Below are 12107 nucleotides of genomic sequence, written 5' to 3' on the forward strand. Positions count from 1 at the left end.
AATGCGTATTATAATATAGGTATATCTAGACAGATTTGTGTATTTTTTGTATGGGCATGACAAAGTGACATATACACCTGACAAAAAATGATTACCCTCTCGCCAACCATTACAATTATACTGTAGTTAGTCCATAAAATTTTAGGTGTTTATTCTTTGATAATATGATCCAAAAATTTCTAGTATTCTTACCCCCTTATTCATAGACGTTTTTTATCTAAAGACGTAGCATTGCTGTGATAACAAGTCTGTTTCTCAGTGCTGACGGCATGGCAGTCTTCGCAGTGCGTAGACATAGGGCCGTTGAGATTGGCTAATATTGAGATATAACTTGAATCTAGTTGGCTGTCAGATAAACAAATCTGAACAAACAGCAAGCTGTCAGAGAAACATAGCTGAGAAAAAGACTTGTTTTCACAGCAATGCCGTCCTTAGATAAATAACGTGTATGAATAAAGGGGTTGGGTTTTTAGTCCCAATATAAATTAGTTCATAACCTCCAATCTTGCACTAAAAGAACTCTATCAGCTATGAAAGCCATGTTAATAACGAGCATTTAATAATTTTATATTACTGAGCATTCAACGACCGTCTAGCGGCATCTATTCCCAAGGAAGGCTGACGTCAGGCTGACGGTCGTAAAGCGATAAAGCAAAAATAGGGAAACAGGTTATATTGACCCGGCATTATGATAATATAGAGACGGTAACACTAGTAAAACGGTCAAAATTATTTAAAATCTAAATACTTCTGTTCGTGCAATGTATTTTGTTTATAAGCTAAAGCTAATTTTGCTTTCTGTGACTCAAATCAAATTATATTTCTAAATAAACATGACGTCAGTACCATACAAACCGATGTCGATCTCACGCATATTTTGAAAGCTATGAATTCAGTTATAGTCCTTTATATAGTATAATTTTCGGTTATCGTCAAGGTGTACGCAAGAATTAAGATAAAATGCATGTCTTGTAATTTAGTTATAAAAACACTTTCACTTAGATACATATACATATATAAAGTAAATTGTAAAACGGTAGAACTTTCGACAACTCCATATAGGACTGTATAATTCATTCAGAATTCTCGGAAACCAATTCATAATTAATATAGTTTGCATGATCACGTTAATATTTTTGAACAATCACGCAAACCATATCGTCATTGGAATTAAACACGTTGGTATAATCACAATCATATCAATCACTGTAGTACTGTGATTGTTTTAGCATGGTAAATTAGTTTATTTATAATGTTTAATATTGTATAGTATGAATAATTTTATGTCTATTTCCACGCATTCCGATAGACAAGAACCTTGGTGAGTTCTATAATTGTATAATAAACAAAAATACGTTCGTGTTTCACATGTTTAGCACCTAATATATTCGACGTATATATATGTGGATTCGTTTGGGAAGTACTACGAGTATGCTAGTTGTTTTTGTACGTTGCGTTGTGATTGTAAAGATTGTTCAATTATTTGTTTAAAATATTCGGCGATGACTTCTAATAATTCAAAATCTTGCGAGGATTAGTGGGTATGTTGTTTTAGTTTTTGTACAGTATAAAGCTAAATGTTTAGATTTGTATAATTACTTTCCGTCTATATATTTGGTAAACAGGAAAAAAACCTTAAAATTAGAATAGATCTGAACCAATTTAGTGCTCTATATCTTTGTCGTAACATATTCTCCTATAATGTTGCTAAAAATTAAAATAATATATTGATAAATTACATTTAGAGAATATAAGTCTTAAATAAAGCTAAAACATTTTTGTGGCTTTTGTTGCATAATATCCAAATATATCAGATAAAACTATAGAGAATAATTAAGATTAAATAAGACGCGAGTAAAATAAATTGATAAAAGTAACTTTAGTTCCTCGACTTACCTATAACATTCAGGGTAATATAACAAATTTTAAGATACTGGAACGAGTATAAAACAAAATTTTAAAACAGAATAATGAGACTTTTTACTAAACATTCCAAGAATTGACGAAAATAAATTGCTAAAACTAATTACCATATTCGTCAAGCTGGGGAACTGCAAAACACCAGTAATATCCTCGGGGAATTTTGTTTTTGCGCCGCACCCACGCAATTTCGTAGCTGGTGGGTGTTTCGCTCGAAAATTGATACCTATATCCCGAGATAATGTAGTTAGATCCTATTATAAACCGAACTGGTCTGATGGAACGGGTTTCGGTACAGGTTCCTTGCAAATTTGCTCGCGAATGCTGCGGCTGCGAAAATCAATAGGAGTTATTGCGTTGTTGTGTTGCGAAGTTCTAACACCATAACTACAGCATCTATATAAATTTAACGCTTTCTGAATACAGAATACTTTTATTGATAATAATTCTCACGACGCCTAAAATCTTTGGAATTGGATTTCGTAAATTAAAATTGATAATGAACGGTAATCCCATAAAATTTGTGTAACGATAAGCATCTTCAAAGCAATCAAACGCTGAATCGGCGTGTTTCATTGGTATAAATGTGAATAACTTTAAATTTGAATAGTTGAACATGTTTTTCTCGATATCTTTTAGCGATTCTTGGAATGACATCATAAAATTCGACGCATGCGGTGTTAGAACTTCTAAAGCGTTTGTGTTCATGTTTGTGTATTTGTGTAGAGAAACTGTGTAATAAGTTCCTGTTCGATGTTATTTGATTAGGATATTTAATGCTAGTGTGTGCTAATAGGACAGTACATATGGCTTGCATTTTTCCGGTTTTTACTGAACCTTTGAGCAATGCATAAACTTTAATGCTTATCAAAAGATGTTATTTGCAGCTAATGGTTCGAATAATAGCGTACCGTTAAACTTTATTAACCGTTTACATTAGAATATGCAAATTGAGAAAATCGGAACATGGAAGCCTATAGTTGTAAATGAATAACGTTGGTAATAAACTTGAAGACAAATAAGATATAATAACAAATAATGCGATACGATAAAAAAAACAATTGATGGATTTTATGAATTGCAGGCGCTTTCGAAGCATCGGAGAAGACCGCCTCTGTTCGATAGGAAGAAGAAGGACGCTGAACAGATCGCTGCAGAAAAGGCACAAGAGGCTGCGCACGTCGTTGAAGACCAGGTCAAGAAAGCTGGGGAGATTATCGGAGGAGCCCAGAAGACCGCCACTGAAGCTGCTGGTACAGGTAATAAATATTTTATTTCTTAAGCTACTCGGAGGCAAAGGTAACTGAACGAATATTGTTTAAATTCTATTAAAAGTTTTATACTATATGTAAATGTGTATGTAAGCACTGGAACGAACACAAACTGCGTGTTTATGCACATGTTTCGTGTTGTGATTAACGTTTTTGGATTCAGAAATGTTTTCTAATTGTTTATCACACTTTTTAAAATCAGATATATTACGGTCTTAACATTTCGTAATTACTTTTGTTTTTAAATTATTACAAGTGAATGGTACTAAAACAATTCGTACCTGACTATTACAATGGTAAAAGATTGTTTCTTGAGATTCAGGTGATCTTTTTAATCTATTTATAGATAAGTTAGATTAGTAGTTAATAATTTATCTGAAGAGCCATCTGCCGTGAGATACTTTGTACTTTAGTAATTATAATAAATTTAAACGATTATACGAATTTAAATGACATTCTGCATAAATTATTTTTTTGAATTTATTGTAATACTAATGACAAAATAAATAAATTATAATGTATCAAATTGAGTTATCGACGAACATTTTTACGTGGAATATTTTATAAGTTGACGAAATGTAATAAACTACTTCGAAAATGATAACGTAGTGCAATTAACCTCTTTCATTATACCTATTACATAATAGTTGTTTGATGTTTCCATAATCTATAACATTATTGATAAATACCTAGTCTTGCCATAAATATTGTAATAAAGAAAAAAGAAAATTGTTAACTGCAAATAACATTTATTACTTTTACAGTGTGTCAGTTTAATACATAAATATAAAACAATTAAAAATATAAAAAGCTTATTCGAAGTGGTCTCCATTGGCTGCAATACAGTCCTTTAAACGATGAGGCCAGTTATCAATAGAAGCACGCACTCTTTCCATGGGAAAATTCTTCACTGCCAATCGTATAGATTGTTTTAGGGACTCAAATTATCATGGCGTTTAGAGCAAGCTGTACTCTCTAAAACTGACCACAAATCATAATCCAGCGGATTAAGATCGGGACTAGACGACGGCCAGTCTTCAGCTCTGATGAAGTCCGAAACGTTCGATTCCAACCAAGACTGCGTGGACCGAGCTTTATGACCCGGCGCCGAGTCTTGCTGGAAGGACCATACTTGGTTATTGAACATGGTGATGTTAAGGGGCTTAACTACCTTCTCAAGAATGGTATCTTGATACACTTGTGCCGATGTTTTGATACCTTTTCACAAAAATATGGCTCAGTCACTCCTTCATAGCTAACACCCCACCAAACCATCACTGAAGTCGGATAATGTCCACGTTGCACTCTGTCGACTAATTGGGAAGCTTCCTTAGAGCTTTGAGCATAAATACGGTCATTTTGTTTGTTAAAATGTTGCTCAATTGTAAAAATTTTCTCATCCGTAAACAAAATTTTTCTGTGACCTCCCTTTGCGTACCGCTTCAGTAGTTGTTTCGATTTTACCACCCTATTCTTCTTTAAATTATCAGTTAAGAAATGGCCAGTGCGTCTCTTATAGGCTGCAAGTCCTAAGTCATCTTTTAAAATACGCGACATGGTTCTAGGTGCTATCTTCATTTCCCGAGATAAAATCTTTTGCTTTCGGACAGGATTTCTTCGAATTCTTTCCCTTACTGCTTTGACCACCTTTTTCGTACGAACACTACGTGGACGGCCAGATCTTTTCTGTCACAAACAGAGGAGGTCTCATTGTACCTATTAATAGCCCGGTACACAAACATTTTACTAATACCAAGTGTATGGAGAGTTTTAAAATTGCATTTGGCTCCATACCTACTTTGTGTAATGCTATCACAGCGATTCGGTTCTCTTTATCACCCCACACCATTTTAATATCGCAAAATATTTTACAATGTATTGGCGCCAAAATGAGAAAACACAATGAACAATCGTAATAAAAATGACAGATTCGAAATTCAAATGTAATATTTTTTTATAATTAAGTGTAACAGTATTTATGGCCAGACTAAGTACATTAAAAATATACTCATGCGCTGATACATTATTTGTAAACCATTGTAGTAACAGTTTTAGATTAATAGTTAATCAATTTCGTAATTAACGACATATCAAATGATTATATGAAAACGTTTATATTTATATTTTATTGCCAACTACATAGCTCATGACTGCTTCGTAATTATTGTTATTCGTGATCATTATTCTCTTGTCGCCTGATATGACAACTTGATTGTACAGATTAATCCGATTGTCCCCAGGCGGATGGCAACGATTTATTCGTGTCGTCTGAGGTCTAAACGGGTCGGTGCAATGGCACGAGAAAGATTGCTTAATGCTATATTAGGAATTGACGTCATAGGCTAAAATAGGACAGCGACTTTAGGAAACTAGAAATGTATATTTAATTTCTATAGAAAACATATTCCTTATTGTCACATATGTCGTTTTGTGATGCAATGTGTTGTGGTGTGTGATGTTGAAAGCACTTTTGATGTCAATTAGCCGCTGACGCGAAGCACTCCGCAATTGACGCCCTCGACAAAGAACTCTCGAAGGTGTCTCTTGCTGCTGGAGAGGCGGTCGATGCAGCCAACAAAGCAGTCGCCGACGGCAAGAAAGTCGTCGACACCACAAAAGGTAAGACCAATTTGATAGGTTATAAAACGCAAGACTGCAAAGAAGAAAGAGTCAAAGAAGGTAGCGAGTAAACAGAGGTATCGCATAGTTTCAAACCCATTTTATTTGCTCGTAAAACTGATTTCATTTGCTCGATTCTATTTTTGCATTGATCGTCATGTTTATGTAGAATTTGTAAATCTAAACGTCATTCTTTGGCAATTCATATTCAACATTTTCATTTCTAAATTTTAATTTTATTTAGTTTGTTTTCTATCGCTATTTTATTTTTCCAATTAGATACGCTTGCAACGACAGCAGAAAATACCAAGAAAGCAGCTGAATCAGCAGTGAACACGGCTAAAGGTAATTTATATTAACCTTCATGTATTATTCTTGCACATGGTTCAAGTATAATAAACGTTGCACGTATTATAGATTCGATCAGTAATACAGTAGACAACTCAAAGAGTGCTGCCCAGTCAGCCGTGGATACCGGTAAAGTTTACATCGACAGTGCTAAAGGTATTTAAGAGGCTGGATAATATGCAATGCAATTGTTTTTGCTTCGTTATGAACTGTTACGAGAGGTAATTGTAATGAATATTAATGTTGAACTTATTTTGATGTGGATGAGGTAAGTTTATCAAATGCCTTAGAGATGTGAATAAACTATAGCTCAATACAAACTGAAATTGCGCTTGCGTATTATCTAGTGTCCAATTTATTAACGACAATTAATTCTATTTTTCTTTTGCTTTCACTTTTCCTATCTATTTTCCTATTATTTCGTAGATAAAATTCATGGCACTGTAGAAAGTACAAAATCGGCTGCTCAATCCGCACTAGACACTGGCAAAAATTACGCTAGTAGTGCAAAGGCAAGTTTCAGATTATTTAGTATTTCCTTTTATTTATAAATTTTAGTTGATATGTAAATTTATTTATTCGTTTATTTCCGTAGACACATTGGCTAGTGGCTTACAGAGTACTGTAGACACAACAGCAAAAGTAACGCAGTCCACATTCGATACTGGCAAAACTTATGCTGTTGGTGCAAAAGGTATTTCGACAATTCAAAATATATATTTTCTTTTGCTGTTTTTATTATAATTTTATCCTATTTTCCACCTCGTAGATTCTGTATCCAGCACTATTAACAGCACTGTAGACACAACACAAAAAGTAGCCCAATCGGCTCTTGATACTAGCAAAACATACGCTACATCAGCTAGAGGTAACCATCGTTTTTTGGGCTGCACATACCATATTCATCAGTTTCTTATTTATCATTTTGTTTTTTTTTTTATTTATCCGTAGATTCCGTGGCAAATTCAGTAAACAGTACTGTGGAAAGTACTAAAAATGCCGCCAATACCGCTGTAGAGTCCGCAAAAACCTATGTCGATAGTGCGAAAGGTACACCAGATAGTTTTGATTGTCCCGTGACGATGTGTAAACCTTGTAACTAACCCCCGTGTGTTTGCCAATTAATGCTTTAGATACAGCACAGAGTACTTTCCAATCGGCATACGACGCGTCAATGACCGCAGCTTACTCTGTGTTCGACATCGGAAAGTCATATTTAGATAATGCCAAAGGTATATGTTGCTTTTTTGTTTGTAAATGACAGCTCCATTTGATCACATGATTACGTTCTGTTAATTTCTATCGTAGATACAGTAGCGAGCACAGTAGATAGTACAAAGAAATCAGCTCAGAGCACATTTGACGCGGGGAAAAGTTACGTGGATTCTGCCAAGGTATGAAATGTGGAGTAGAGTTAGTATCATGGCTTTCAGTGTGTTTTATGTCCGCTATCACATTTTGTAGATACAATACAGAGCACGCTACAGAGCACTGTAGATACGACAAAAAATGTAGCCAACTCCGCCGTTGAAACCGGGAAGACCTATGTGAACACTGCCAAAGGTAAATATCTCATGCATAAATCACCTTAGGCTTTTTGTAATGTCTGAAATCATCGCAAAATTGATCATTTCATTTTCGGAAAAATATGAATAGAATTTTTTTATTATTTATCCGTACTCCGTCGTCGTCATAACCGTGGCTAATATTCCAATACTTTCAATAAAGTACAGTTACATTAACCAGTGACACATACGGGTGAAATTCGAGTGGTTTGCGGTTAAGTCAGTATTGCAATTGGAGTGCAGTCTCAAGTTACGTCTTCCTTTTGTGTCGTGGTTTAGTGCGTATTCGAATTAAGTAACACATTTCATCATTCCAATTATTGAATTCATATACTGGTGCATTAGTTTGAATCTGTATTTAAAACAACTTTAGAAAGATATACCTACAATATTTAGGGTATTTATGAGTTGGCTTCTTATATATTTAGATACAGTAGCAAACACGGTAGATACAACAAAAAACGTTGCAGCATCTGCTGTTGAAAAGGGCACCACTATTATAGGCACTGCTAAGGGTACTCATGCATAGTATTTTCAACAGATTTTTTTATTCTATAAGGTATCTGACCTCGATATTTAATATTTTATAGACACCGTTGCAAATACAGTCCATACAACAGTAGATACAACAAAGAATGTCGCGGCTTCAGCTGTAGAAAAGGGCACTGGCTTGATTGGCACTGCAAAACGTAGAAATAATAGTTAAATAAATTCCTTGTTTTCTTTAAAAAAGCTACATGAATCATTTTTAATTATTTTATAGATACGGTAGCAAACACAGTAAATACAACAGTAGATACAACAAAAAATGTCGCGGCATCAGCTGTGGAGAAGGGCACCACTTTAATAGGCACTGCTAGAGGTATCGCTTTAGTTGCTTTTTGTTTATTTCATTTCGCAAACATTTTCTAATTGCTATTATTCGGTTTATTGTAGATACTGTAGCAAACACCGTTCATACCACTGTAGATACGACTAAAAATGTTGCCGCTTCAGCAGTTGAAAAGGGTACTACCCTAATTGGTAGTGCTAAAGGTAGGACTTCGATTAAATGCTGTTTAATGTTTTAGTTACACGGTTTTTTACGCACATATTTTTTTCTTTGTAGACACAGTAGCAAACACAGTAAACGCCACTGTAGATACAACAAAGAACGTAGCTGCTTCCGCAGTAGAAAGGGTTCCTATGCCATTGGTACTGCAAAAGGTAGAATTTAAATTTAATTAGTCCTTTTTGATTAGAGAATCACAGCCAATATTGCACATATTTTTTTCTTTGTAGAAACTGTAGCGAATACAGTAAATGCGACCGTAGACACAACTAAGAATGTAGCTGCTTCTGCAGTAGAAAAGGGCACATTCCTGATTGGTGCTGCTAAAGGTAGGGGTTTGATTTTATTTGCATTTGTTTCTTATCACAAATATTGTACCTACTCATTCCATAATATCAATAATTGTAGATACAGTATCAAACACCGTACACACAACCGTAGATACGACCAAAAATGTCGCTGCAGCAGCTGTAGAGAAGGGCACAACTCTTATTGACACAGCTAAAGGTAGCTTCCGTTTTGATCGCAATTCATCCACTGTATTTCCTTTTATGTTGTCCACACTCATTAAATTGCTTTTATTTTTATTTGCTAAATCTATAGGTACAGTAGCGAACACAGTTAGTGCAACAGTAGACACAGGCAAAAATGTAGCTTCATCTGTTGTTGAGAAGGGAGCGTCGTTGATAGATACAACTAAAACAATAGCGGCGTCCGCAGTAGACAAAGGCACAGCTGTTATCGGCAGTGCTAAAGGTGGTATTTTCTTAATTTTTCCTTCTTCATTTTGATCTCTCTTTATATTATAAAAAATAACATTATTGGTATTCCCTTTGTAGACACAGTCTCAAATACAGTTCACTCAACTGTAGACTCGACTAAAAATTTAGCGGCTTCCGCTGTCGAAACTGGTTCATCATACATAGGATCAGCTAAAGGTAGTTGTTAATAAATAGACTTAAATCATATCATAAATTTTATAGTATACTTATGATTGTTTATTTATTGTAGATACTGTATCTCAAACTGTAGATAAGACTAAAAATGCTGCGGCATCAGCTGTAGACACAGGTTTTTCATATGTTGGGGCTGCTAAAGGTATAATAGGGTGTTTATTTTTTGTTGTTTATGATTTACATTATATGTTTATTTATTGTTTAATTTTTTCTTTAGACACCGTAGCTAACACTGTCCATAGTACAGTAGACGTGACAAAAAATGTAGCATCTTCCACTTTTGACAAAGGCGTTTCATTCGTAGGAAGTGCTAAAGGTAGGAAAACTCGTATTAGTATTATTATTGTTTGTTTTGCCTTATCTAAATTATTTATTTATTTCACTGTAGATACGTTGGCCCACACTGTAGATTCCACCAAAACCGTAGCAGCAGCCGCTTTTGATAAAAGTGCTTCTTTGTACGATAGTGCCAAAGGTATATATTATCCTGATCTGTTCTAGTATTATCCCAGTAACTTCACCTAATCTACATCCGCACTTATTTTGTAGATACGGTATCAAGCACAGTACAAAGCTCAGTCGATACAACAAAATCTGCAGCCAGTTCTGTATATGATAAGGGTGTATCAATAGTTGGCAGTGCCAAAGGTATTGTATAAGTAGTTTATACTTATATCCATATTCTATCTATAATTTCCTTGCATTAATCATATTCACGTAGATTAAGTATGGGTGCATGCGGTACTTCTTTCTATTTCTTTTCTTTACTTTCTATGCTAACTCTTTCCGTAGATACAGTAGCAAGTTCAATGTTTAACACACAAGACACAGACCTCGCCACCGAAACCAAAAACGTTGTAGAAGACGCCGAAGGTAACTAACATAATTTTACAATCAATTGTTTTCCGTTTGACTATTTGTTTTGCCTCTGATCACAATACGCGCTTCAACGAGTTGAGTCAAGGACGAATTAATTCTACCATATATAAGGTAACGTCGTTAGATTTGTGTTTATTTACTTATAAAATGATTGTTTTAGATGTTATTGCGAACAAGTTCGAAACGAAAGAATTCTCGCACCCATTGCTTGAAGGTTACGAAGTGCCGCTCGAAGATTCCGTTGGTACTTGAAACGTTTGTTTTTTCAGAGCTGTTTTCGGAACGAAGAATTAACACTAAGAAGTCGCTTCTGTTGAATTACAGTGTGTTTGAATACAGACTTATCAATAACGTTTTATCTAACGCCATGTGTGAGCACTGAAACAATTGAACAATGCTTAGCTTAGGGATGTATTGTAAGCAATGGTTGTTATAATGTAATGTTTTTTCTCAGATACCATAAACACGACTGTAGACACAACGAAGAAGGCGGCTGAAGACGCGAAGGCGCAGGCGCTGAAGGCTGCTGAGGAGGCCAAGGAGAGGGCGAGACTCGCCGCCGAGGCCGCCAAGAACGAGGCTCAGAGGGTAGCAAGTGAGTAAATTTATGAAGAAATTTATCTTACTGTAAACTCACTGTATAACTTGTCTGTCATCTAGATAGTTATTACAAACAAAAAGTTATAAGAAAGAAAAATTGCGTGAGCTTTACCTAAAATAATATGGGTTTGATTCGTCACCTGATATATTTATTTAGATTTTTTGTTTTGGAATGGCTTAAAGTATACTGATTAGTATAGCTTCCGTATGCGGCTAAACGCGTTATCACCAAACGACGGATTGCTTAGTGTTACCTATATTTTAGTAACAAAACCGTGTTACAGTCTTCATAATATAACAAATAATTAATAACCACACTTTCAAATCTTGATAATCTAAAAAACCTCAAATAATACTGAAAAACAATTAATACAAATAAAAACAAACAATAAAAAACAATTCTTCAATGAACATTAATCCAAATTTAATTAAAATATATCTAAATCGCACTCTTTCCAGGCACAGCAGTAGAAGAATCCAAGAAGGCGGCGGAGAAGGCGGCCGAGGACGCGAGCAATGCGATCAGCAGCACCGTCGACAACACTTTCAAGCGTGTCGAAGCCGCTACCGACGAGGGTCTCAAGAACGCTGGACAAGTCGTCGACGCCAAGATCAAGGACGCTGACAAGTTCTTGAATGAGAAGCGCGAGAACGTAAGTATTCGGACAGGGCGACGTTAAAGAAAGGAATAATGTCTTGGCGTTGTTACTCTGTCTAGTCGTTGACAGTTCATAGAGAGTACTCGTATACAAAAATTGTAGGTAATGACACGTTATGTCCGTCGTGAATAGTGATCTTAGTTTATTTTCTAGAGAAGTACAAAATTAAATACGTAGTTGATATGTCTAAAGTAAAATAAACAAATTGTGTATTTTATTACCAGCGATCTTTGCACTAA

General features: G+C 35.1%; 1 protein-coding gene across 1 annotated transcript; it reads left to right on the forward strand.

Moving 5' to 3' along the window:
* Positions 1-2997: 2997 nt before the first annotated feature.
* Positions 2998-11862, forward strand: LOC115439893 (perilipin-4; the record flags this gene model as incomplete). Its single annotated transcript, XM_037445238.1, is given in 28 exon segments — positions 2998-3032; positions 3034-3179; positions 5676-5810; positions 6090-6155; positions 6228-6314; positions 6585-6669; positions 6752-6852; positions 6928-7026; positions 7110-7208; positions 7292-7390; positions 7623-7721; positions 8314-8412; positions 8487-8585; positions 8660-8758; positions 8832-8894; positions 8897-8929; positions 9005-9103; positions 9183-9281; positions 9378-9530; positions 9614-9712; positions 9786-9872; positions 9948-10046; positions 10119-10205; positions 10280-10378; positions 10523-10603; positions 10770-10853; positions 11064-11204; positions 11669-11862. Coding segments are annotated over 28 exon segments (2766 nt in total), but the record flags the coding sequence as incomplete, so codon positions are not given.
* Between the last annotated feature and the right edge of the window lie 245 nt (positions 11863-12107).

Source organism: Manduca sexta, unplaced genomic scaffold (assembly GCF_014839805.1).
Source record: "Manduca sexta isolate Smith_Timp_Sample1 unplaced genomic scaffold, JHU_Msex_v1.0 HiC_scaffold_1365, whole genome shotgun sequence".
Classification (NCBI taxonomy): Eukaryota; Metazoa; Arthropoda; class Insecta; order Lepidoptera; family Sphingidae; genus Manduca; species Manduca sexta.